The 25,700-nt window shown below is 47.7% G+C and overlaps 1 protein-coding gene across 1 annotated transcript; it reads right to left on the bottom strand.

Moving 5' to 3' along the window:
- Positions 1–64: 64 nt before the first annotated feature.
- Positions 65–25,312, bottom strand: LOC115062241 (uncharacterized). The gene is made up of 29 exons (XM_029530869.1): positions 24,790–25,312; positions 23,907–24,500; positions 23,071–23,670; positions 22,188–22,781; positions 20,515–21,108; positions 19,679–20,278; positions 18,801–19,394; positions 18,006–18,605; positions 17,123–17,716; positions 16,328–16,927; positions 15,445–16,038; positions 14,609–15,208; positions 13,726–14,319; positions 12,890–13,489; positions 12,007–12,600; positions 11,171–11,770; positions 10,288–10,881; positions 9,452–10,051; positions 8,569–9,162; positions 7,733–8,332; positions 6,850–7,443; positions 6,014–6,613; positions 5,131–5,724; positions 4,295–4,894; positions 3,412–4,005; positions 2,576–3,175; positions 1,693–2,286; positions 1,090–1,381; positions 65–416 (listed from the first exon to the last, which is right to left on the bottom strand). Exons 1-29 carry the CDS (start codon positions 25,310–25,312, stop codon positions 65–67), a joined length of 16,683 nt encoding a protein of 5,560 aa, XP_029386729.1.
- Between the last annotated feature and the right edge of the window lie 388 nt (positions 25,313–25,700).

Here is a 25,700-nt window from a genome sequence, read left to right as displayed (position 1 = left end):
CCTCAGTAGCACTGTGCTCATTGCAGAGGAGAGCTGCTCTTGGACAGTGGGGAGGTCAGAGTAGTCAGACACTGATAGAGCAAGGGTAGGCTGGTATGAAATCTTCTGCAGCTCTTTTGCTGTCAGAACCCCCTGTTCCAATGCCAATCACATAGATGCCCTGTTGTTTGAGAGCAGAGGCTGGGGCATCTACACTGTCAAAAGACCTTCCACCATTTAGCAGGACCAGCATCTGTGGAACACCTTGCAGGCGCCTACTCCCGGAGGAGTCTGTAAACACGTTGTCCCTGACATACTGGAGGGCTGCCCCGGTGTTGAGGGGTCTGCCTCCTTTGTGTTTCAGCCCTCTGATTGAATCCACAATATCCTCCTTTCTGGTGTATGTGTTCAGATAGAAATTGACATCTGCGTCCCTGCTGTATTGGACCACAGAGACACGGTCTTTGTTTTCTCCCACATTGAGTTTCTCCACCACTTTTTCAACAAAATCACGCATGGCAGGGAAGCCATTCCTTGTGCCATCAGAACCATCCAGAAGGAATACGATATCCTTTTGGGCAGTGTCAACTGAGAAGAGACAGGAAGACAAATAATGAAATCCTACACGCAAAGAACAACCCTAAACTAATCATTGTCTACTAGGGGCCTGTCTTTCTGTTTTTCATTCTTCCTTTTTCTCTAAAAGTAGCAGGAACTGCCTGCTGCTTCCACTGTAAACAGCAGCAAATTCTCCTCAGCTCCCTTTCCTACAGTTAAGAAAAAAATTGGATGCTAAACTGCTATGACATATAGGTTCTTTTTGTTGGTGTGGGCCAAACAAATCACCTCGGCTGACAAGCCCTTAAAATGAACATACCCAGGACAGTTGGTGTTTCTGGGGTGACCTTGCTGACCACAGCCTCCACGGAGGACTGAAGCTGCTGTTGTACTTTGGGAAGGTCGGTAAATTCAGACACGGATAGAGCATAACTGCGATCGTGAGAGATGCTCTGCAGTTCTCTGCTGTCAGAGCTCCTGCTTCCAATTGCAAAGGTCAAGACACCCAGCTGTTTGAGAGCAGAGGCTGGCTCCTCAACACGGTCAAATGACCTTCCACCACTTAGCAATATCAGGATCTGCGGAACTCCTTCCAGGCGCCTGCTTCCGGCAGAGGCCGTGAAGACATTGTCCCTCAAGTACTGGAGAGCTGCTCCAGTGTTGAGGGGTCTCCCGCCTTTGGGCCTCAAGTCTCTGAGAGTGTCAAGGATCTCGCCTTTGGTGGTGTACGTGTTGAGATAGAACTGGACAGTTGGATCCCTGCTGTACTGAACCACCGAGACGCGGTCTGTGCTGTCATCCACACTGAGTGTCTCTACCACTCTTTGGACAAAGTCTCGCATGGCTGGGAATCCAGTTCTAGTGTCATCAGATCCATCCAACAAAAACACAATGTCCCTTCCTGGAAGCCTTTTCTCCACTAGAAAACAATCACATTTCAGACATGTATTTAGCTTCATCTTTCAAACATTTTCCCTGTCAATTTCAGATGAGGAACGATAACCTCAACATTTTCGGCTCACTCTACAAACTTGACACAACCGCTTTGCCAACATGGCACAGTATGACATGAATTGAGAGAAATGCCCTTCATTACTTTTCACTTTCCCTCCTGTCATTAGCTTGAAACGCTCAAATACTTGGTCACTTTCTTACCAGTTACTGTTGGTGTAACGGGCGTGGCCCTCAGTAGCACTGTGCTCATTGCAGAGGAGAGCTGCTCTTGGACAGTGGGGAGGTCAGAGTAGTCAGACACTGATAGAGCAAGGTTAGGCTGGTATGAAATCTTCTGCAGCTCTTTGCTGTCAGAACCCCTTGTTCCAATGCCAATCACATAGATGCCCTGTTGTTTGAGAGCAGAGGCTGGGGCATCTACACTGTCAAAAGACCTTCCACCATTTAGCAGGACCAGCATCTGTGGAACACCTTGCAGGCGCCTACTCCCGGAGGAGTCTGTAAACACATTGTCCCTGACGTACTGGAGGGCTGCCCCGGTGTTGAGGGGTCTGCCTCCTTTGTGTTTCAGCCCTCTGATTGAATCCACAATATCCTCCTTTCTGGTGTATGTGTTCAGATAGAAATTGACATCTGCGTCCCTGCTGTATTGGACCACAGAGACACGGTCTTTGTTTTCTCCCACATTGAGTTTCTCCACCACTTTTTCAACAAAATCACGCATGGCAGGGAAGCCATTCCTTGTGCCATCAGAACCATCCAGAAGGAATACGATATCCTTTTGGGCAGTGTCAACTGAGAAGAGACAGGAAGACAAATAATGAAATCCTACACACAAAGAACAACCCTAAACTAATCATTGTCTACTAGGGGCCTGTCTTTCTGTTTTTCATTCTTCCTTTTTCTCTAAAAGTAGCAGGAACTGCCTGCTGCTTCCACTGTAAACAGCAGCAAATTCTCCTCAGCTCCCTTTCCTACAGTTAAGAAAAAAATTGGATGCTAAACTGCTATGACATATAGGTTCTTTTTGTTGGTGTGGGCCAAACAAATCACCTCGGCTGACAAGCCCTTAAAATGAACATACCCAGGACAGTTGGTGTTTCTGGGGTGACCTTGCTGACCACAGCCTCCACGGAGGACTGAAGCTGCTGTTGTACTTTGGGAAGGTCGGTAAATTCAGACACGGATAGAGCATAACTGCGATCGTGAGAGATGCTCTGCAGTTCTCTGCTGTCAGAGCTCCTGCTTCCAATTGCAAAGGTCAAGACACCCAGCTGTTTGAGAGCAGAGGCTGGCTCCTCAACACGGTCAAATGACCTTCCACCACTTAGCAATATCAGGATCTGCGGAACTCCTTCCAGGCGCCTGCTTCCGGCAGAGGCCGTGAAGACATTGTCCCTCAAGTACTGGAGAGCTGCTCCAGTGTTGAGGGGTCTCCCGCCTTTGGGCCTCAAGTCTCTGAGAGTGTCAAGGATCTCGCCTTTGGTGGTGTACGTGTTGAGATAGAACTGGACAGTTGGATCCCTGCTGTACTGAACCACCGAGACGCGGTCTGTGCTGTCATCCACACTGAGTGTCTCTACCACTCTTTGGACAAAGTCTCGCATGGCTGGGAATCCAGTTCTAGTGTCATCAGATCCATCCAACAAAAACACAATGTCCCTTCCTGGAAGCCTTTTCTCCACTAGAAAACAATCACATTTCAGACATGTATTTAGCTTCATCTTTCAAACATTTTCCCTGTCAATTTCAGATGAGGAACGATAACCTCAACATTTTCGGCTCACTCTACAAACTTGACACAACCGCTTTGCCAACATGGCACAGTATGACATGAATTGAGAGAAATGCCCTTCATTACTTTTCACTTTCCCTCCTGTCATTAGCTTGAAACGCTCAAATACTTGGTCACTTTCTTACCAGTTACTGTTGGTGTAACGGGCGTGGCCCTCAGTAGCACTGTGCTCATTGCAGAGGAGAGCTGCTCTTGGACAGTGGGGAGGTCAGAGTAGTCAGACACTGATAGAGCAAGGTTAGGCTGGTATGAAATCTTCTGCAGCTCTTTGCTGTCAGAACCCCCTGTTCCAATGCCAATCACATAGATGCCCTGTTGTTTGAGAGCAGAGGCTGGGGCATCTACACTGTCAAAAGACCTTCCACCATTTAGCAGGACCAGCATCTGTGGAACACCTTGCAGGCGCCTACTCCCGGAGGAGTCTGTAAACACATTGTCCCTGACGTACTGGAGGGCTGCCCCGGTGTTGAGGGGTCTGCCTCCTTTGTGTTTCAGCCCTCTGATTGAATCCACAACATCCTCCTTTCTGGTGTATGTGTTCAGATAGAAATTGACATCTGCGTCCCTGCTGTATTGGACCACAGAGACACGGTCTTTGTTTTCTCCCACATTGAGTTTCTCCACCACTTTTTCAACAAAATCACGCATGGCAGGGAAGCCATTCCTTGTGCCATCAGAACCATCCAGAAGGAATACGATATCCTTTTGGGCAGTGTCAACTGAGAAGAGACAGGAAGACAAATAATGAAATCCTATACACAAAGAACAACCCTAAACTAATCATTGTCTACTAGGTGCCTGTCTTTCTGTTTTTCATTCTTCCTTTTTCTCTAAAAGTAGCAGGAACTGCCTGCTGCTTCCACTGTAAACAGCAGCAAATTCTCCTCAGCTCCCTTTCCTACAGTTAAGAAAAAAATTGGATGCTAAACTGCTATGACATATAGGTTCTTTTTGTTGGTGTGGGCCAAACAAATCACCTCGGCTGACAAGCCCTTAAAATGAACATACCCAGGACAGTTGGTGTTTCTGGGGTGACCTTGCTGACCACAGCCTCCACGGAGGACTGAAGCTGCTGTTGTACTTTGGGAAGGTCGGTAAATTCAGACACGGATAGAGCATAACTGCGATCGTGAGAGATGCTCTGCAGTTCTCTGCTGTCAGAGCTCCTGCTTCCAATTGCAAAGGTCAAGACACCCAGCTGTTTGAGAGCAGAGGCTGGCTCCTCAACACGGTCAAATGACCTTCCACCACTTAGCAATATCAGGATCTGCGGAACTCCTTCCAGGCGCCTGCTTCCGGCAGAGGCCGTGAAGACATTGTCCCTCAAGTACTGGAGAGCTGCTCCAGTGTTGAGGGGTCTCCCGCCTTTGGGCCTCAAGTCTCTGAGAGTGTCAAGGATCTCGCCTTTGGTGGTGTACGTGTTGAGATAGAACTGGACAGTTGGATCCCTGCTGTACTGAACCACCGAGACGCGGTCTGTGCTGTCATCCACACTGAGTGTCTCTACCACTCTTTGGACAAAGTCTCGCATGGCTGGGAATCCAGTTCTAGTGTCATCAGATCCATCCAACAAAAACACAATGTCCCTTCCTGGAAGCCTTTTCTCCACTAGAAAACAATCACATTTCAGACATGTATTTAGCTTCATCTTTCAAACATTTTCCCTGTCAATTTCAGATGAGGAACGATAACCTCAACATTTTCGGCTCACTCTACAAACTTGACACAACCGCTTTGCCAACATGGCACAGTATGACATGAATTGAGAGAAATGCCCTTCATTACTTTTCACTTTCCCTCCTGTCATTAGCTTGAAACGCTCAAATACTTGGTCACTTTCTTACCAGTTACTGTTGGTGTAACGGGCGTGGCCCTCAGTAGCACTGTGCTCATTGCAGAGGAGAGCTGCTCTTGGACAGTGGGGAGGTCAGAGTAGTCAGACACTGATAGAGCAAGGTTAGGCTGGTATGAAATCTTCTGCAGCTCTTTTCTGTCAGAACCCCTTGTTCCAATGCCAATCACATAGATGCCCTGTTGTTTGAGAGCAGAGGCTGGGGCATCTACACTGTCAAAAGACCTTCCACCATTTAGCAGGACCAGCATCTGTGGAACACCTTGCAGGCGCCTACTCCCGGAGGAGTCTGTAAACACATTGTCCCTGACGTACTGGAGGGCTGCCCCGGTGTTGAGGGGTCTGCCTCCTTTGTGTTTCAGCCCTCTGATTGAATCCACAATATCCTCCTTTCTGGTGTATGTGTTCAGATAGAAATTGACATCTGCGTCCCTGCTGTATTGGACCACAGAGACACGGTCTTTGTTTTCTCCCACATTGAGTTTCTCCACCACTTTTTCAACAAAATCACGCATGGCAGGGAAGCCATTCCTTGTGCCATCAGAACCATCCAGAAGGAATACGATATCCTTTTGGGCAGTGTCAACTGAGAAGAGACAGGAAGACAAATAATGAAATCCTACACACAAAGAACAACCCTAAACTAATCATTGTCTACTAGGGGCCTGTCTTTCTGTTTTTCATTCTTCCTTTTTCTCTAAAAGTAGCAGGAACTGCCTGCTGCTTCCACTGTAAACAGCAGCAAATTCTCCTCAGCTCCCTTTCCTACAGTTAAGAAAAAAATTGGATGCTAAACTGCTATGACATATAGGTTCTTTTTGTTGGTGTGGGCCAAACAAATCACCTCGGCTGACAAGCCCTTAAAATGAACATACCCAGGACAGTTGGTGTTTCTGGGGTGACCTTGCTGACCACAGCCTCCACGGAGGACTGAAGCTGCTGTTGTACTTTGGGAAGGTCGGTAAATTCAGACACGGATAGAGCATAACTGCGATCGTGAGAGATGCTCTGCAGTTCTCTGCTGTCAGAGCTCCTGCTTCCAATTGCAAAGGTCAAGACACCCAGCTGTTTGAGAGCAGAGGCTGGCTCCTCAACACGGTCAAATGACCTTCCACCACTTAGCAATATCAGGATCTGCGGAACTCCTTCCAGGCGCCTGCTTCCGGCAGAGGCCGTGAAGACATTGTCCCTCAAGTACTGGAGAGCTGCTCCAGTGTTGAGGGGTCTCCCGCCTTTGGGCCTCAAGTCTCTGAGAGTGTCAAGGATCTCGCCTTTGGTGGTGTACGTGTTGAGATAGAACTGGACAGTTGGATCCCTGCTGTACTGAACCACCGAGACGCGGTCTGTGCTGTCATCCACACTGAGTGTCTCTACCACTCTTTGGACAAAGTCTCGCATGGCTGGGAATCCAGTTCTAGTGTCATCAGATCCATCCAACAAAAACACAATGTCCCTTCCTGGAAGCCTTTTCTCCACTAGAAAACAATCACATTTCAGACATGTATTTAGCTTCATCTTTCAAACATTTTCCCTGTCAATTTCAGATGAGGAACGATAACCTCAACATTTTCGGCTCACTCTACAAACTTGACACAACCGCTTTGCCAACATGGCACAGTATGACATGAATTGAGAGAAATGCCCTTCATTACTTTTCACTTTCCCTCCTGTCATTAGCTTGAAACGCTCAAATACTTGGTCACTTTCTTACCAGTTACTGTTGGTGTAACGGGCGTGGCCCTCAGTAGCACTGTGCTCATTGCAGAGGAGAGCTGCTCTTGGACAGTGGGGAGGTCAGAGTAGTCAGACACTGATAGAGCAAGGTTAGGCTGGTATGAAATCTTCTGCAGCTCTTTTCTGTCAGAACCCCTTGTTCCAATGCCAATCACATAGATGCCCTGTTGTTTGAGAGCAGAGGCTGGGGCATCTACACTGTCAAAAGACCTTCCACCATTTAGCAGGACCAGCATCTGTGGAACACCTTGCAGGCGCCTACTCCCGGAGGAGTCTGTAAACACATTGTCCCTGACGTACTGGAGGGCTGCCCCGGTGTTGAGGGGTCTGCCTCCTTTGTGTTTCAGCCCTCTGATTGAATCCACAATATCCTCCTTTCTGGTGTATGTGTTCAGATAGAAATTGACATCTGCGTCCCTGCTGTATTGGACCACAGAGACACGGTCTTTGTTTTCTCCCACATTGAGTTTCTCCACCACTTTTTCAACAAAATCACGCATGGCAGGGAAGCCATTCCTTGTGCCATCAGAACCATCCAGAAGGAATACGATATCCTTTTGGGCAGTGTCAACTGAGAAGAGACAGGAAGACAAATAATGAAATCCTACACACAAAGAACAACCCTAAACTAATCATTGTCTACTAGGGGCCTGTCTTTCTGTTTTTCATTCTTCCTTTTTCTCTAAAAGTAGCAGGAACTGCCTGCTGCTTCCACTGTAAACAGCAGCAAATTCTCCTCAGCTCCCTTTCCTACAGTTAAGAAAAAAATTGGATGCTAAACTGCTATGACATATAGGTTCTTTTTGTTGGTGTGGGCCAAACAAATCACCTCGGCTGACAAGCCCTTAAAATGAACATACCCAGGACAGTTGGTGTTTCTGGGGTGACCTTGCTGACCACAGCCTCCACGGAGGACTGAAGCTGCTGTTGTACTTTGGGAAGGTCGGTAAATTCAGACACGGATAGAGCATAACTGCGATCGTGAGAGATGCTCTGCAGTTCTCTGCTGTCAGAGCTCCTGCTTCCAATTGCAAAGGTCAAGACACCCAGCTGTTTGAGAGCAGAGGCTGGCTCCTCAACACGGTCAAATGACCTTCCACCACTTAGCAATATCAGGATCTGCGGAACTCCTTCCAGGCGCCTGCTTCCGGCAGAGGCCGTGAAGACATTGTCCCTCAAGTACTGGAGAGCTGCTCCAGTGTTGAGGGGTCTCCCGCCTTTGGGCCTCAAGTCTCTGAGAGTGTCAAGGATCTCGCCTTTGGTGGTGTACGTGTTGAGATAGAACTGGACAGTTGGATCCCTGCTGTACTGAACCACCGAGACGCGGTCTGTGCTGTCATCCACACTGAGTGTCTCTACCACTCTTTGGACAAAGTCTCGCATGGCTGGGAATCCAGTTCTAGTGTCATCAGATCCATCCAACAAAAACACAATGTCCCTTCCTGGAAGCCTTTTCTCCACTAGAAAACAATCACATTTCAGACATGTATTTAGCTTCATCTTTCAAACATTTTCCCTGTCAATTTCAGATGAGGAACGATAACCTCAACATTTTCGGCTCACTCTACAAACTTGACACAACCGCTTTGCCAACATGGCACAGTATGACATGAATTGAGAGAAATGCCCTTCATTACTTTTCACTTTCCCTCCTGTCATTAGCTTGAAACGCTCAAATACTTGGTCACTTTCTTACCAGTTACTGTTGGTGTAACGGGCGTGGCCCTCAGTAGCACTGTGCTCATTGCAGAGGAGAGCTGCTCTTGGACAGTGGGGAGGTCAGAGTAGTCAGACACTGATAGAGCAAGGTTAGGCTGGTATGAAATCTTCTGCAGCTCTTTTCTGTCAGAACCCCCTGTTCCAATGCCAATCACATAGATGCCCTGTTGTTTGAGAGCAGAGGCTGGGGCATCTACACTGTCAAAAGACCTTCCACCATTTAGCAGGACCAGCATCTGTGGAACACCTTGCAGGCGCCTACTCCCGGAGGAGTCTGTAAACACGTTGTCCCTGACGTACTGGAGGGCTGCCCCGGTGTTGAGGGGTCTGCCTCCTTTGTGTTTCAGCCCTCTGATTGAATCCACAATATCCTCCTTTCTGGTGTATGTGTTCAGATAGAAATTGACATCTGCGTCCCTGCTGTATTGGACCACAGAGACACGGTCTTTGTTTTCTCCCACATTGAGTTTCTCCACCACTTTTTCAACAAAATCACGCATGGCAGGGAAGCCATTCCTTGTGCCATCAGAACCATCCAGAAGGAATACGATATCCTTTTGGGCAGTGTCAACTGAGAAGAGACAGGAAGACAAATAATGAAATCCTACACACAAAGAACAACCCTAAACTAATCATTGTCTACTAGGGGCCTGTCTTTCTGTTTTTCATTCTTCCTTTTTCTCTAAAAGTAGCAGGAACTGCCTGCTGCTTCCACTGTAAACAGCAGCAAATTCTCCTCAGCTCCCTTTCCTACAGTTAAGAAAAAAATTGGATGCTAAACTGCTATGACATATAGGTTCTTTTTGTTGGTGTGGGCCAAACAAATCACCTCGGCTGACAAGCCCTTAAAATGAACATACCCAGGACAGTTGGTGTTTCTGGGGTGACCTTGCTGACCACAGCCTCCACGGAGGACTGAAGCTGCTGTTGTACTTTGGGAAGGTCGGTAAATTCAGACACGGATAGAGCATAACTGGGACCGTGAGAGATGCTCTGCAGTTCTCTGCTGTCAGAGCTCCTGCTTCCAATTGCAAAGGTCAAGACACCCAGCTGTTTGAGAGCAGAGGCTGGCTCCTCAACACGGTCAAATGACCTTCCACCACTTAGCAATATCAGGATCTGCGGAACTCCTTCCAGGCGCCTGCTTCCGGCAGAGGCCGTGAAGACATTGTCCCTCAAGTACTGGAGAGCTGCTCCAGTGTTGAGGGGTCTCCCGCCTTTGGGCCTCAAGTCTCTGAGAGTGTCAAGGATCTCGCCTTTGGTGGTGTACGTGTTGAGATAGAACTGGACAGTTGGATCCCTGCTGTACTGAACCACCGAGACGCGGTCTGTGCTGTCATCCACACTGAGTGTCTCTACCACTCTTTGGACAAAGTCTCGCATGGCTGGGAATCCAGTTCTAGTGTCATCAGATCCATCCAACAAAAACACAATGTCCCTTCCTGGAAGCCTTTTCTCCACTAGAAAACAATCACATTTCAGACATGTATTTAGCTTCATCTTTCAAACATTTTCCCTGTCAATTTCAGATGAGGAACGATAACCTCAACATTTTCGGCTCACTCTACAAACTTGACACAACCGCTTTGCCAACATGGCACAGTATGACATGAATTGAGAGAAATGCCCTTCATTACTTTTCACTTTCCCTCCTGTCATTAGCTTGAAACGCTCAAATACTTGGTCACTTTCTTACCAGTTACTGTTGGTGTAACGGGCGTGGCCCTCAGTAGCACTGTGCTCATTGCAGAGGAGAGCTGCTCTTGGACAGTGGGGAGGTCAGAGTAGTCAGACACTGATAGAGCAAGGTTAGGCTGGTATGAAATCTTCTGCAGCTCTTTGCTGTCAGAACCCCCTGTTCCAATGCCAATCACATAGATGCCCTGTTGTTTGAGAGCAGAGGCTGGGGCATCTACACTGTCAAAAGACCTTCCACCATTTAGCAGGACCAGCATCTGTGGAACACCTTGCAGGCGCCTACTCCCGGAGGAGTCTGTAAACACATTGTCCCTGACGTACTGGAGGGCTGCCCCGGTGTTGAGGGGTCTGCCTCCTTTGTGTTTCAGCCCTCTGATTGAATCCACAATATCCTCCTTTCTGGTGTATGTGTTCAGATAGAAATTGACATCTGCGTCCCTGCTGTATTGGACCACAGAGACACGGTCTTTGTTTTCTCCCACATTGAGTTTCTCCACCACTTTTTCAACAAAATCACGCATGGCAGGGAAGCCATTCCTTGTGCCATCAGAACCATCCAGAAGGAATACGATATCCTTTTGGGCAGTGTCAACTGAGAAGAGACAGGAAGACAAATAATGAAATCCTATACACAAAGAACAACCCAAAACTAATCATTGTCTACTAGGTGCCTGTCTTTCTGTTTTTCATTCTTCCTTTTTCTCTAAAAGTAGCAGGAACTGCCTGCTGCTTCCACTGTAAACAGCAGCAAATTCTCCTCAGCTCCCTTTCCTACAGTTAAGAAAAAAATTGGATGCTAAACTGCTATGACATATAGGTTCTTTTTGTTGGTGTGGGCCAAACAAATCACCTCGGCTGACAAGCCCTTAAAATGAACATACCCAGGACAGTTGGTGTTTCTGGGGTGACCTTGCTGACCACAGCCTCCACGGAGGACTGAAGCTGCTGTTGTACTTTGGGAAGGTCGGTAAATTCAGACACGGATAGAGCATAACTGCGATCGTGAGAGATGCTCTGCAGTTCTCTGCTGTCAGAGCTCCTGCTTCCAATTGCAAAGGTCAAGACACCCAGCTGTTTGAGAGCAGAGGCTGGCTCCTCAACACGGTCAAATGACCTTCCACCACTTAGCAATATCAGGATCTGCGGAACTCCTTCCAGGCGCCTGCTTCCGGCAGAGGCCGTGAAGACATTGTCCCTCAAGTACTGGAGAGCTGCTCCAGTGTTGAGGGGTCTCCCGCCTTTGGGCCTCAAGTCTCTGAGAGTGTCAAGGATCTCGCCTTTGGTGGTGTACGTGTTGAGATAGAACTGGACAGTTGGATCCCTGCTGTACTGAACCACCGAGACGCGGTCTGTGCTGTCATCCACACTGAGTGTCTCTACCACTCTTTGGACAAAGTCTCGCATGGCTGGGAATCCAGTTCTAGTGTCATCAGATCCATCCAACAAAAACACAATGTCCCTTCCTGGAAGCCTTTTCTCCACTAGAAAACAATCACATTTCAGACATGTATTTAGCTTCATCTTTCAAACATTTTCCCTGTCAATTTCAGATGAGGAACGATAACCTCAACATTTTCGGCTCACTCTACAAACTTGACACAACCGCTTTGCCAACATGGCACAGTATGACATGAATTGAGAGAAATGCCCTTCATTACTTTTCACTTTCCCTCCTGTCATTAGCTTGAAACGCTCAAATACTTGGTCACTTTCTTACCAGTTACTGTTGGTGTAACGGGCGTGGCCCTCAGTAGCACTGTGCTCATTGCAGAGGAGAGCTGCTCTTGGACAGTGGGGAGGTCAGAGTAGTCAGACACTGATAGAGCAAGGTTAGGCTGGTATGAAATCTTCTGCAGCTCTTTGCTGTCAGAACCCCCTGTTCCAATGCCAATCACATAGATGCCCTGTTGTTTGAGAGCAGAGGCTGGGGCATCTACACTGTCAAAAGACCTTCCACCATTTAGCAGGACCAGCATCTGTGGAACACCTTGCAGGCGCCTACTCCCGGAGGAGTCTGTAAACACGTTGTCCCTGACGTACTGGAGGGCTGCCCCGGTGTTGAGGGGTCTGCCTCCTTTGTGTTTCAGCCCTCTGATTGAATCCACAATATCCTCCTTTCTGGTGTATGTGTTCAGATAGAAATTGACATCTGCGTCCCTGCTGTATTGGACCACAGAGACACGGTCTTTGTTTTCTCCCACATTGAGTTTCTCCACCACTTTTTCAACAAAATCACGCATGGCAGGGAAGCCATTCCTTGTGCCATCAGAACCATCCAGAAGGAATACGATATCCTTTTGGGCAGTGTCAACTGAGAAGAGACAGGAAGAAAAATAATGAAATCCTACACACAAAGAACAACCCTAAACTAATCATTGTCTACTAGGTGCCTGTCTTTCTGTTTTTCATTCTTCCTTTTTCTCTAAAAGTAGCAGGAACTGCCTGCTGCTTCCACTGTAAACAGCAGCAAATTCTCCTCAGCTCCCTTTCCTACAGTTAAGAAAAAAATTGGATGCTAAACTGCTATGACATATAGGTTCTTTTTGTTGGTGTGGGCCAAACAAATCACCTCGGCTGACAAGCCCTTAAAATGAACATACCCAGGACAGTTGGTGTTTCTGGGGTGACCTTGCTGACCACAGCCTCCACGGAGGACTGAAGCTGCTGTTGTACTTTGGGAAGGTCGGTAAATTCAGACACGGATAGAGCATAACTGCGATCGTGAGAGATGCTCTGCAGTTCTCTGCTGTCAGAGCTCCTGCTTCCAATTGCAAAGGTCAAGACACCCAGCTGTTTGAGAGCAGAGGCTGGCTCCTCAACACGGTCAAATGACCTTCCACCACTTAGCAATATCAGGATCTGCGGAACTCCTTCCAGGCGCCTGCTTCCGGCAGAGGCCGTGAAGACATTGTCCCTCAAGTACTGGAGAGCTGCTCCAGTGTTGAGGGGTCTCCCGCCTTTGGGCCTCAAGTCTCTGAGAGTGTCAAGGATCTCGCCTTTGGTGGTGTACGTGTTGAGATAGAACTGGACAGTTGGATCCCTGCTGTACTGAACCACCGAGACGCGGTCTGTGCTGTCATCCACACTGAGTGTCTCTACCACTCTTTGGACAAAGTCTCGCATGGCTGGGAATCCAGTTCTAGTGTCATCAGATCCATCCAACAAAAACACAATGTCCCTTCCTGGAAGCCTTTTCTCCACTAGAAAACAATCACATTTCAGACATGTATTTAGCTTCATCTTTCAAACATTTTCCCTGTCAATTTCAGATGAGGAACGATAACCTCAACATTTTCGGCTCACTCTACAAACTTGACACAACCGCTTTGCCAACATGACACAGTATGACATGAATTGAGAGAAATGCCCTTCATTACTTTTCACTTTCCCTCCTGTCATTAGCTTGAAACGCTCAAATACTTGGTCACTTTCTTACCAGTTACTGTTGGTGTAACGGGCGTGGCCCTCAGTAGCACTGTGCTCATTGCAGAGGAGAGCTGCTCTTGGACAGTGGGGAGGTCAGAGTAGTCAGACACTGATAGAGCAAGGTTAGGCTGGTATGAAATCTTCTGCAGCTCTTTGCTGTCAGAACCCCCTGTTCCAATGCCAATCACATAGATGCCCTGTTGTTTGAGAGCAGAGGCTGGGGCATCTACACTGTCAAAAGACCTTCCACCATTTAGCAGGACCAGCATCTGTGGAACACCTTGCAGGCGCCTACTCCCGGAGGAGTCTGTAAACACATTGTCCCTGACGTACTGGAGGGCTGCCCCGGTGTTGAGGGGTCTGCCTCCTTTGTGTTTCAGCCCTCTGATTGAATCCACAATATCCTCCTTTCTGGTGTATGTGTTCAGATAGAAATTGACATCTGCATCCCTGCTGTATTGGACCACAGAGACACGGTCTTTGTTTTCTCCCACATTGAGTTTCTCCACCACTTTTTCAACAAAATCACGCATGGCAGGGAAGCCATTCCTTGTGCCATCAGAACCATCCAGAAGGAATACGATATCCTTTTGGGCAGTGTCAACTGAGAAGAGACAGGAAGACAAATAATGAAATCCTATACACAAAGAACAACCCAAAACTAATCATTGTCTACTAGGTGCCTGTCTTTCTGTTTTTCATTCTTCCTTTTTCTCTAAAAGTAGCAGGAACTGCCTGCTGCTTCCACTGTAAACAGCAGCAAATTCTCCTCAGCTCCCTTTCCTACAGTTAAGAAAAAAATTGGATGCTAAACTGCTATGACATATAGGTTCTTTTTGTTGGTGTGGGCCAAACAAATCACCTCGGCTGACAAGCCCTTAAAATGAACATACCCAGGACAGTTGGTGTTTCTGGGGTGACCTTGCTGACCACAGCCTCCACGGAGGACTGAAGCTGCTGTTGTACTTTGGGAAGGTCGGTAAATTCAGACACGGATAGAGCATAACTGCGATCGTGAGAGATGCTCTGCAGTTCTCTGCTGTCAGAGCTCCTGCTTCCAATTGCAAAGGTCAAGACACCCAGCTGTTTGAGAGCAGAGGCTGGCTCCTCAACACGGTCAAATGACCTTCCACCACTTAGCAATATCAGGATCTGCGGAACTCCTTCCAGGCGCCTGCTTCCGGCAGAGGCCGTGAAGACATTGTCCCTCAAGTACTGGAGAGCTGCTCCAGTGTTGAGGGGTCTCCCGCCTTTGGGCCTCAAGTCTCTGAGAGTGTCAAGGATCTCGCCTTTGGTGGTGTACGTGTTGAGATAGAACTGGACAGTTGGATCCCTGCTGTACTGAACCACCGAGACGCGGTCTGTGCTGTCATCCACACTGAGTGTCTCTACCACTCTTTGGACAAAGTCTCGCATGGCTGGGAATCCAGTTCTAGTGTCATCAGATCCATCCAACAAAAACACAATGTCCCGTCCTGGAAGCCTTTTCTCCACTAGAAAACAATCACATTTCAGACATGTATTTAGCTTCATCTTTCAAACATTTTCCCTGTCAATTTCAGATGAGGAACGATAACCTCAACATTTTCGGCTCACTCTACAAACTTGACACAACCGCTTTGCCAATATGGCACAGTATGACATGAATTGAGAGAAATGCCCTTCATTACTTTTCACTTTCCCTCCTGTCATTAGCTTGAAATGCTCAAATACTTGGTCACTTTCTTACCAGTTACTGTTGGTGTAACGGGCGTGGCCCTCAGTAGCACTGTGCTCATTGCAGAGGAGAGCTGCTCTTGGACAGTGGGGAGGTCAGAGTAGTCAGACACTGATAGAGCAAGGTTAGGCTGGTATGAAATCTTCTGCAGCTCTTTGCTGTCAGAACCCCCTGTTCCAATGCCAATCACATAGATGCCCTGTTGTTTGAGAGCAGAGGCTGGGGCATCTACACTGTCAAAAGACCTTCCACCATTTAGCAGGACCAGCATCTGTGGAACACCTTGCAGGCGCCTACTCCCGGAGGAGTCTGTAAACACATTGTCCCTGACGTACTGGAGGGCTGCCCCGGTGTTGAGGGGTCTGCCTCCTTTGTGTTTCAGCCCTCTGATTGAATCCACAATATCCTCCTTTCTGGTGTATGTGTTCAGATAGAAATTGACATCTGCGTCCCTGCTGTATTGGACCACAGAGACACGGTCTTTGTTTTCTCCCACATTGAGTTTCTCCACCACTTTTTCAACAAAATCACGCATGGCAGGGAAGCCATTCCTTGTGCCATTAGAACCATCCAGAAGGAATACGATATCCTTTTGGGCAGTGTCAACTGAGAAGAGACAGGAAGACAAATAATGAAATGCTATACACAAAGAACAACCCAAAACTAATCATTGTCTACTAGGTGCCTGTCTTTCTGTTTTTCATTCTTCCTTTTTCTCTAAAAGTAGCAGGAACTGCCTGCTGCTTCCACTGTAAACAGCAGCAAATTCTCCTCAGCTCCCTTTCCTACAGTTAAGAAAAAAATTGGATGCTAAACTGCTATGACATATAGGTTCTTTTTGTTGGTGTGGGCCAAACAAATCACCTCGGCTGACAAGCCCTTAAAATGAACATACCCAGGACAGTTGGTGTTTCTGGGGTGACCTTGCTGACCACAGCCTCCACGGAGGACTGAAGCTGCTGTTGTACTTTGGGAAGGTCGGTAAATTCAGACACGGATAGAGCATAACTGCGATCGTGAGAGATGCTCTGCAGTTCTCTGCTGTCAGAGCTCCTGCTTCCAATTGCAAAGGTCAAGACACCCAGCTGTTTGAGAGCAGAGGCTGGCTCCTCAACACGGTCAAATGACCTTCCACCACTTAGCAATATCAGGATCTGCGGAACTCCTTCCAGGCGCCTGCTTCCGGCAGAGGCCGTGAAGACATTGTCCCTCAAGTACTGGAGAGCTGCTCCAGTGTTGAGGGGTCTCCCGCCTTTGGGCCTCAAGTCTCTGAGAGTGTCAAGGATCTCGCCTTTGGTGGTGTACGTGTTGAGATAGAACTGGACAGTTGGATCCCTGCTGTACTGAACCACCGAGACGCGGTCTGTGCTGTCATCCACACTGAGTGTCTCTACCACTCTTTGGACAAAGTCTCGCATGGCTGGGAATCCAGTTCTAGTGTCATCAGATCCATCCAACAAAAACACAATGTCCCGTCCTGGAAGCCTTTTCTCCACTAGAAAACAATCACATTTCAGACATGTATTTAGCTTCATCTTTCAAACATTTTCGGCTCACTCTACAAACTTGACACAACCGCTTTGCCAACATGACACAGTATGACATGAATTGAGAGAAATGCCCTTCATTACTTTTCGCTTTCCCTCCTGTCATTAGCTTGAAATGCTCAAATACTTGGTCACTTTCTTACCAGTTACTGTTGGTGTAACGGGCGTGGCCCTCAGTAGCACTGTGCTCATTGCAGAGGAGAGCTGCTCTTGGACAGTGGGGAGGTCAGAGTAGTCAGACACTGATAGAGCAAGGTTAGGCTGGTATGAAATCTTCTGCAGCTCTTTGCTGTCAGAACCCCCTGTTCCAATGCCAATCACATAGATGCCCTGTTGTTTGAGAGCAGAGGCTGGGGCATCTACACTGTCAAAAGACCTTCCACCATTTAGCAGGACCAGCATCTGTGGAACACCTTGCAGGCGCCTACTCCCGGAGGAGTCTGTAAACACATTGTCCCTGACGTACTGGAGGGCTGCCCCGGTGTTGAGGGGTCTGCCTCCTTTGTGTTTCAGCCCTCTGATTGAATCCACAATATCCTCCTTTCTGGTGTATGTGTTCAGATAGAAATTGACATTTGCATCCCTGCTGTATTGGACCACAGAGACACGGTCTTTGTTTTCTCCCACATTGAGTTTCTCCACCACTTTTTCAACAAAATCACGCATGGCAGGGAAGCCATTCCTTGTGCCATCAGAACCATCCAGAAGGAATACGATATCCTTTTGGGCAGTGTCAACTGAGAAGAGACAGGAAGACAAATAATGAAATCCTATACACAAAGAACAACCCAAAACTAATCATTGTCTACTAGGTGCCTGTCTTTCTGTTTTTCATTCTTCCTTTTTCTCTAAAAGTAGCAGGAACTGCCTGCTGCTTCCACTGTAAACAGCAGCAAATTCTCCTCAGCTCCCTTTCCTACAGTTAAGAAAAAAATTGGATGCTAAACTGCTATGACATATAGGTTCTTTTTGTTGGTGTGGGCCAAACAAATCACCTCGGCTGACAAGCCCTTAAAATGAACATACCCAGGACAGTTGGTGTTTCTGGGGTGACCTTGCTGACCACAGCCTCCACGGAGGACTGAAGCTGCTGTTGTACTTTGGGAAGGTCGGTAAATTCAGACACGGATAGAGCATAACTGCGATCGTGAGAGATGCTCTGCAGTTCTCTGCTGTCAGAGCTCCTGCTTCCAATTGCAAAGGTCAAGACACCCAGCTGTTTGAGAGCAGAGGCTGGCTCCTCAACACGGTCAAATGACCTTCCACCACTCAGCAATATCAGGATCTGCGGAACTCCTTCCAGGCGCCTGCTTCCGGCAGAGGCCGTGAAGACATTGTCCCTCAAGTACTGGAGAGCTGCTCCAGTGTTGAGGGGTCTCCCGCCTTTGGGCCTCAAGTCTCTGAGAGTGTCAAGGATCTCGCCTTTGGTGGTGTACGTGTTGAGATAGAACTGGACAGTTGGATCCCTGCTGTACTGAACCACCGAGACGCGGTCTGTGCTGTCATCCACACTGAGTGTCTCTACCACTCTTTGGACAAAGTCTCGCATGGCTGGGAATCCAGTTCTAGTGTCATCAGATCCATCCAACAAAAACACAATGTCCCGTCCTGGAAGCCTTTTCTCCACTAGAAAACAATCACATTTCAGACATGTATTTAGCTTCATCTTTCAAACATTTTCGGCTCACTCTACAAACTTGACACAACCGCTTTGCCAACATGACACAGTATGACATGAATTGAGAGAAATGCCCTTCATTACTTTTCGCTTTCCCTCCTGTCATTAGCTTGAAATGCTCAAATACTTGGTCACTTTCTTACCAGTTACTGTTGGTGTAACGGGCGTGGCCCTCAGTAGCACTGTGCTCATTGCAGAGGAGAGCTGCTCTTGGACAGTGGGGAGGTCAGAGTAGTCAGACACTGATAGAGCAAGGTTAGGCTGGTATGAAATCTTCTGCAGCTCTTTGCTGTCAGAACCCCCTGTTCCAATGCCAATCACATAGATGCCCTGTTGTTTGAGAGCAGAGGCTGGGGCATCTACACTGTCAAAAGACCTTCCACCATTTAGCAGGACCAGCATCTGTGGAACACCTTGCAGGCGCCTACTCCCGGAGGAGTCTGTAAACACATTGTCCCTGACGTACTGGAGGGCTGCCCCGGTGTTGAGGGGTCTGCCTCCTTTGTGTTTCAGCCCTCTGATTGAATCCACAATATCCTCCTTTCTGGTGTATGTGTTCAGATAGAAATTGACATTTGCGTCCCTGCTGTATTGGACCACAGAGACACGGTCTTTGTTTTCTCCCACATTGAGTTTCTCCACCACTTTTTCAACAAAATCACGCATGGCAGGGAAGCCATTCCTTGTGCCATCAGAACCATCCAGAAGGAATACGATATCCTTTTGGGCAGTGTCAACTGAGAAGAGACAGGAAGACAAATAATGAAATCCTATACACAAAGAACAAAACTAATCATTGTCTACTAGGTGCCTGTCTTTCTGTTTTTCATTCTTCCTTTTTCTCTAAAAGTAGCAGGAACTGCCTGCTGCTTCCACTGTAAACAGCAGCAAATTCTCCTCAGCTCCCTTTCCTACAGTTAAGAAGAAAATTGGATGCTAAACTGCTATGACATATAGGTTCTTTTTGTTGGTGTGGGCCAAACAAATCACATCGGCTGACAAGCCCTTAAAATGAACATACCCAGGACAGTTGGTGTTTCTGGGGTGACCTTGCTGACCACAGCCTCCACGGAGGACTGAAGCTGCTGTTGTACTTTGGGAAGGTCGGTAAATTCAGACACGGATAGAGCATAACTGCGATCGTGAGAGATGCTCTGCAGTTCTCTGCTGTCAGAGCTCCTGCTTCCAATTGCAAAGGTCAAGACACCCAGCTGTTTGAGAGCAGAGGCTGGCTCCTCAACACGGTCAAATGACCTTCCACCACTTAGCAATATCAGGATCTGCGGAACTCCTTCCAGGCGCCTGCTTCCGGCAGAGGCCGTGAAGACATTGTCCCTCAAGTACTGGAGAGCTGCTCCAGTGTTGAGGGGTCTCCCGCCTTTGGGCCTCAAGTCTCTGAGAGTGTCAAGGATCTCGCCTTTGGTGGTGTACGTGTTGAGATAGAACTGCACAGTTGGATCCCTGCTGTACTGAACCACCGAGACGCGGTCTGTGCTGTCATCCACACTGAGTGTCTCTACCACTCTTTGGACAAAGTCTCGCATGGCTGGGAATCCAGTTCTAGTGTCATCAGATCCATCCAACAAAAACACAATGTCCCGTCCTGGAAGCCTTTTCTCCACTAGAAAACAATCACATTTCAGACATGTATTTAGCTTCATCTTTCAAACATTGTCCCTGTCAATTTCAGATGAGGAACGATAACCTCAACATTTTCGGCTCACTCTACAAACTTGACACAACCGCTTTGCCAACATGACACAGTATGACATGAATTGAGAGAAATGCCCTTCATTACTTTTCGCTTTCCCTCCTGTCATTAGCTTGAAATGCTCAAATACTTGGTCACTTTCTTACCAGTTACTGTTGGTGTAACGGGCGTGGCCCTCAGTAGCACTGTGCTCATTGCAGAGGAGAGCTGCTCTTGGACAGTGGGGAGGTCAGAGTAGTCAGACACTGATAGAGCAAGGTTAGGCTGGTATGAAATCTTCTGCAGCTCTTTGCTGTCAGAACCCCCTGTTCCAATGCCAATCACATAGATGCCCTGTTGTTTGAGAGCAGAGGCTGGGGCATCTACACTGTCAAAAGACCTTCCACCATTTAGCAGGACCAGCATCTGTGGAACACCTTGCAGGCGCCTACTCCCGGAGGAGTCTGTAAACACATTGTCCCTGACGTACTGGAGGGCTGCCCCGGTGTTGAGGGGTCTGCCTCCTTTGTGTTTCAGCCCTCTGATTGAATCCACAATATCCTCCTTTCTGGTGTATGTGTTCAGATAGAAATTGACATTTGCGTCCCTGCTGTATTGGACCACAGAGGCACGGTCTTTGTTTTCTCCCACATTGAGTTTCTCCACCACTTTTTCAACAAAATCACGCATGGCAGGGAAGCCATTCCTTGTGCCATCAGAACCATCCAGAAGGAATACGATATCCTTTTGGGCAGTGTCAACTGAGAAGAGACAGGAAGACAAATAATGAAATCCTATACACAAAGAACAAAACTAATCATTGTCTACTAGGTGCCTGTCTTTCTGTTTTTCATTCTTCCTTTTTCTCTAAAAGTAGCAGGAACTGCCTGCTGCTTCCACTGTAAACAGCAGCAAATTCTCCTCAGCTCCCTTTCCTACAGTTAAGAAGAAAATTGGATGCTAAACTGCTATGACATATAGGTTCTTTTTGTTGGTGTGGGCCAAACAAATCACATCGGCTGACAAGCCCTTAAAATGAACATACCCAGGACAGTTGGTGTTTCTGGGGTGACCTTGCTGACCACAGCCTCCACGGAGGACTGAAGCTGCTGTTGTACTTTGGGAAGGTCGGTAAATTCAGACACGGATAGAGCATAACTGCGATCGTGAGAGATGCTCTGCAGTTCTCTGCTGTCAGAGCTCCTGCTTCCAATTGCAAAGGTCAAGACACCCAGCTGTTTGAGAGCAGAGGCTGGCTCCTCAACACGGTCAAATGACCTTCCACCGCTTAGCAATATCAGGATCTGCGGAACTCCTTCAAGGCGCCTGCTTCCGGCAGAGGCCGTGAAGACATTGTCCCTCAAGTACTGGAGAGCTGCTCCAGTGTTGAGGGGTCTCCCGCCTTTGGGCCTCAAGTCTCTGAGAGTGTCAAGGATCTCGCCTTTGGTGGTGTACGTGTTGAGATAGAACTGGACAGTTGGATCCCTGCTGTACTGAACCACCGAGACGCGGTCTGTGCTGTCATCCACACTGAGTGTCTCTACCACTCTTTGGACAAAGTCTCGCATGGCTGGGAATCCAGTTCTAGTGTCATCAGATCCATCCAACAAAAACACAATGTCCCGTCCTGGAAGCCTTTTCTCCACTAGAAAACAATCACATTTCAGACATGTATTTAGCTTCATCTTTCAAACATTTTCGGCTCACTCTACAAACTTGACACAACCGCTTTGCCAACACGGCACAGTATGACATGAATTGAGAGAAATGCCCTTCATTACTTTTCACTTTCCCTCCTGTCATTAGCTTGAAATGCTCAAATACTTGGTCACTTTCTTACCAGTTACTGTTGGTGTAACGGGCGTGGCCCTCAGTAGCACTGTGCTCATTGCAGAGGAGAGCTGCTCTTGGACAGTGGGGAGGTCAGAGTAGTCAGACACTGATAGAGCAAGGTTAGGCTGGTATGAAATCTTCTGCAGCTCTTTGCTGTCAGAACCCCCTGTTCCAATGCCAATCACATAGATGCCCTGTTGTTTGAGAGCAGAGGCTGGGGCATCTACACTGTCAAAAGACCTTCCACCATTTAGCAGGACCAGCATCTGTGGAACACCTTGCAGGCGCCTACTCCCGGAGGAGTCTGTAAACACATTGTCCCTGACGTACTGGAGGGCTGCCCCGGTGTTGAGGGGTCTGCCTCCTTTGTGTTTCAGCCCTCTGATTGAATCCACAATATCCTCCTTTCTGGTGTATGTGTTCAGATAGAAATTGACATCTGCGTCCCTGCTGTATTGGACCACAGAGACACGGTCTTTGTTTTCTCCCACATTGAGTTTCTCCACCACTTTTTCAACAAAATCACGCATGGCAGGGAAGCCATTCCTTGTGCCATCAGAACCATCCAGAAGGAATACGATATCCTTTTGGGCAGTGTCAACTGAGAAGAAACAGGAAGACAAATAATGAAATCCTATACACAAAGAACAACCCAAAACTAATCATTGTCTACTAGGTGCCTGTCTTTCTGTTTTTCATTCTTCCTTTTTCTCTAAAAGTAGCAGGAACTGCCTGCTGCTTCCACTGTAAACAGCAGCAAATTCTCCTCAGCTCCCTTTCCTACAGTTAAGAAAAAAATTGGATGCTAAACTGCTATGACATATAGGTTCTTTTTGTTGGTGTGGGCCAAACAAATCACCTCGGCTGACAAGCCCTTAAAATGAACATACCCAGGACAGTTGGTGTTTCTGGGGTGACCTTGCTGACCACAGCCTCCACGGAGGACTGAAGCTGCTGTTGTACTTTGGGAAGGTCGGTAAATTCAGACACGGATAGAGCATAACTGCGATCGTGAGAGATGCTCTGCAGTTCTCTGCTGTCAGAGCTCCTGCTTCCAATTGCAAAGGTCAAGACACCCAGCTGTTTGAGAGCAGAGGCTGGCTCCTCAACACGGTCAAATGACCTTCCACCGCTTAGCAATATCAGGATCTGCGGAACTCCTTCCAGGCGCCTGCTTCCGGCAGAGGCCGTGAAGACATTGTCCCTCAAGTACTGGAGAGCTGCTCCAGTGTTGAGGGGTCTCCCGCCTTTGGGCCTCAAGTCTCTGAGAGTGTCAAGGATCTCGCCTTTGGTGGTGTACGTGTTGAGATAGAACTGGACAGTTGGATCCCTGCTGTACTGAACCACCGAGACGCGGTCTGTGCTGTCATCCACACTGAGTGTCTCTACCACTCTTTGGACAAAGTCTCGCATGGCTGGGAATCCAGTTCTAGTGTCATCAGATCCATCCAACAAAAACACAATGTCCCGTCCTGGAAGCCTTTTCTCCACTAGAAAACAATCACATTTCAGACATGTATTTAGCTTCATCTTTCAAACATTGTCCCTGTCAATTTCAGATGAGGAACGATAACCTCAACATTTTCGGCTCACTCTACAAACTTGACACAACCGCTTTGCCAACATGGCACAGTATGACATGAATTGAGAGAAATGCCCTTTATTACTTTTCACTTTCCCTCTTGTCATTAGCTTGAAATGCTCAAATACTTGGTCACTTTCTTACCAGTTACTGTTGGTGTAACGGGCGTGGCCCTCAGTAGCACTGTGCTCATTGCAGAGGAGAGCTGCTCTTGGACAGTGGGGAGGTCAGAGTAGTCAGACACTGATAGAGCAAGGTTAGGCTGGTATGAAATCTTCTGCAGCTCTTTGCTGTCAGAACCCCCTGTTCCAATGCCAATCACATAGATGCCCTGTTGTTTGAGAGCAGAGGCTGGGGCATCTACACTGTCAAAAGACCTTCCACCATTTAGCAGGACCAGCATCTGTGGAACACCTTGCAGGCGCCTACTCCCGGAGGAGTCTGTAAACACATTGTCCCTGACGTACTGGAGGGCTGCCCCGGTGTTGAGGGGTCTGCCTCCTTTGTGTTTCAGCCCTCTGATTGAATCCACAATATCCTCCTTTCTGGTGTATGTGTTCAGATAGAAATTGACATTTGCGTCCCTGCTGTATTGGACCACAGAGACACGGTCTTTGTTTTCTCCCACATTGAGTTTCTCCACCACTTTTTCAACAAAATCACGCATGGCAGGGAAGCCATTCCTTGTGCCATCAGAACCATCCAGAAGGAATACGATATCCTTTTGGGCAGTGTCAACTGAGAAGAGACAGGAAGACAAATAATGAAATCCTATACACAAAGAACAACCCAAAACTAATCATTGTCTACTAGGTGCCTGTCTTTCTGTTTTTCATTCTTCCTTTTTCTCTAAAAGTAGCAGGAACTGCCTGCTGCTTCCACTTTAAACAACAGCAAATTCTCCTCAGCTCCCTTTCCTACAGTTAAGAAAAAAATTGGATGCTAAACTGCTATGACATATAGGTTCTTTGTTTTGGTGTGGGCCAAACAAATCACCTCGGCTGACAAGCCCTTAAAATGAACATACCCAGGACAGTTGGTGTTTCTGGGGTGACCTTGCTGACCACAGCCTCCACGGAGGACTGAAGCTGCTGTTGTACTTTGGGAAGGTCGGTAAATTCAGACACGGATAGAGCATAACTGGGATCGTGAGAGATGCTCTGCAATTCTCTGCTGTCAGAGCTCCTGCTTCCAATTGCAAAGGTCAAGATACCCAGCTGTTTGAGAGCAGAGGCTGGCTCCTCAACACGGTCAAATGACCTTCCACCACTTAGCAATATCAGGATCTGCGGAACTCCTTCCAGGCGCCTGCTTCCGGCAGAGGCCGTGAAGACATTGTCCCTCAAGTACTGGAGAGCTGCTCCAGTGTTGAGGGGTCTCCCGCCTTTGGGCCTCAAGTATCTGAGAGTGTCAAGGATCTCGCCTTTGGTGGTGTACGTGTTGAGATAGAACTGGACAGTTGGATCCCTGCTGTACTGAACCACCGAGACGCGGTCTGTGCTGTCATCCACACTGAGTGTCTCTACCACTCTTTGGACAAAGTCTCGCATGGCTGGGAATCCAGTTCTAGTGCCATTAGATCCATCCAACAAAAACACAATGTCCCTTCCTGGAAGCCTTTTCTCCACTAGAAAACAATCACATTTCAGACATGTATTTAGCTTCATCTTTCAAACATTTTCCCTGTCAATTTCAGATGAGGAACGATAACCTCAACATTTTCGGCTCACTCTACAAATATGACACATCTGTTTTGCCAAAATGGCACTGTATGACATGAATTTAATGAAATGTGCTTAATTCCTTCCTCTTTTTTTTGCTAATTTTTTTGTACTTTTCATGTAAAAAGATAAGTTTCTTTCCTTATATTTACATTAGTGACACTGATCATATTTTGGAAAACATTCAATCTTCATTAGAATCATGCACTGGAAAATT

Source organism: Echeneis naucrates, chromosome 21 (genome assembly GCF_900963305.1).
Source record: "Echeneis naucrates chromosome 21, fEcheNa1.1, whole genome shotgun sequence".
In the NCBI taxonomy this organism is placed as follows: Eukaryota; Metazoa; Chordata; class Actinopteri; order Carangiformes; family Echeneidae; genus Echeneis; species Echeneis naucrates.
This window is presented reverse-complemented; position numbering and strand designations above follow the sequence as displayed.

What these genes read in the sequence shown, in the direction of transcription:
- LOC115062241 (XM_029530869.1), bottom strand. Translation starts at nt 25,312, where the DNA reads ATGCGAGACTTTGTCCAAAGAGTGGTAGAGACACTCAGTGTGGATGAC. An exon ending in CGTTACACCAACAGTAACTG is followed by an intron (nt 13,490 to 13,725) that starts GTAAGAAAGTGA and finishes ATTGTTTTCTAG; the next exon opens with TGGAGAAAAGGCTTCCAGGA. An exon ending in CGTTACACCAACAGTAACTG is followed by an intron (nt 11,771 to 12,006) that starts GTAAGAAAGTGA and finishes ATTGTTTTCTAG; the next exon opens with TGGAGAAAAGGCTTCCAGGA.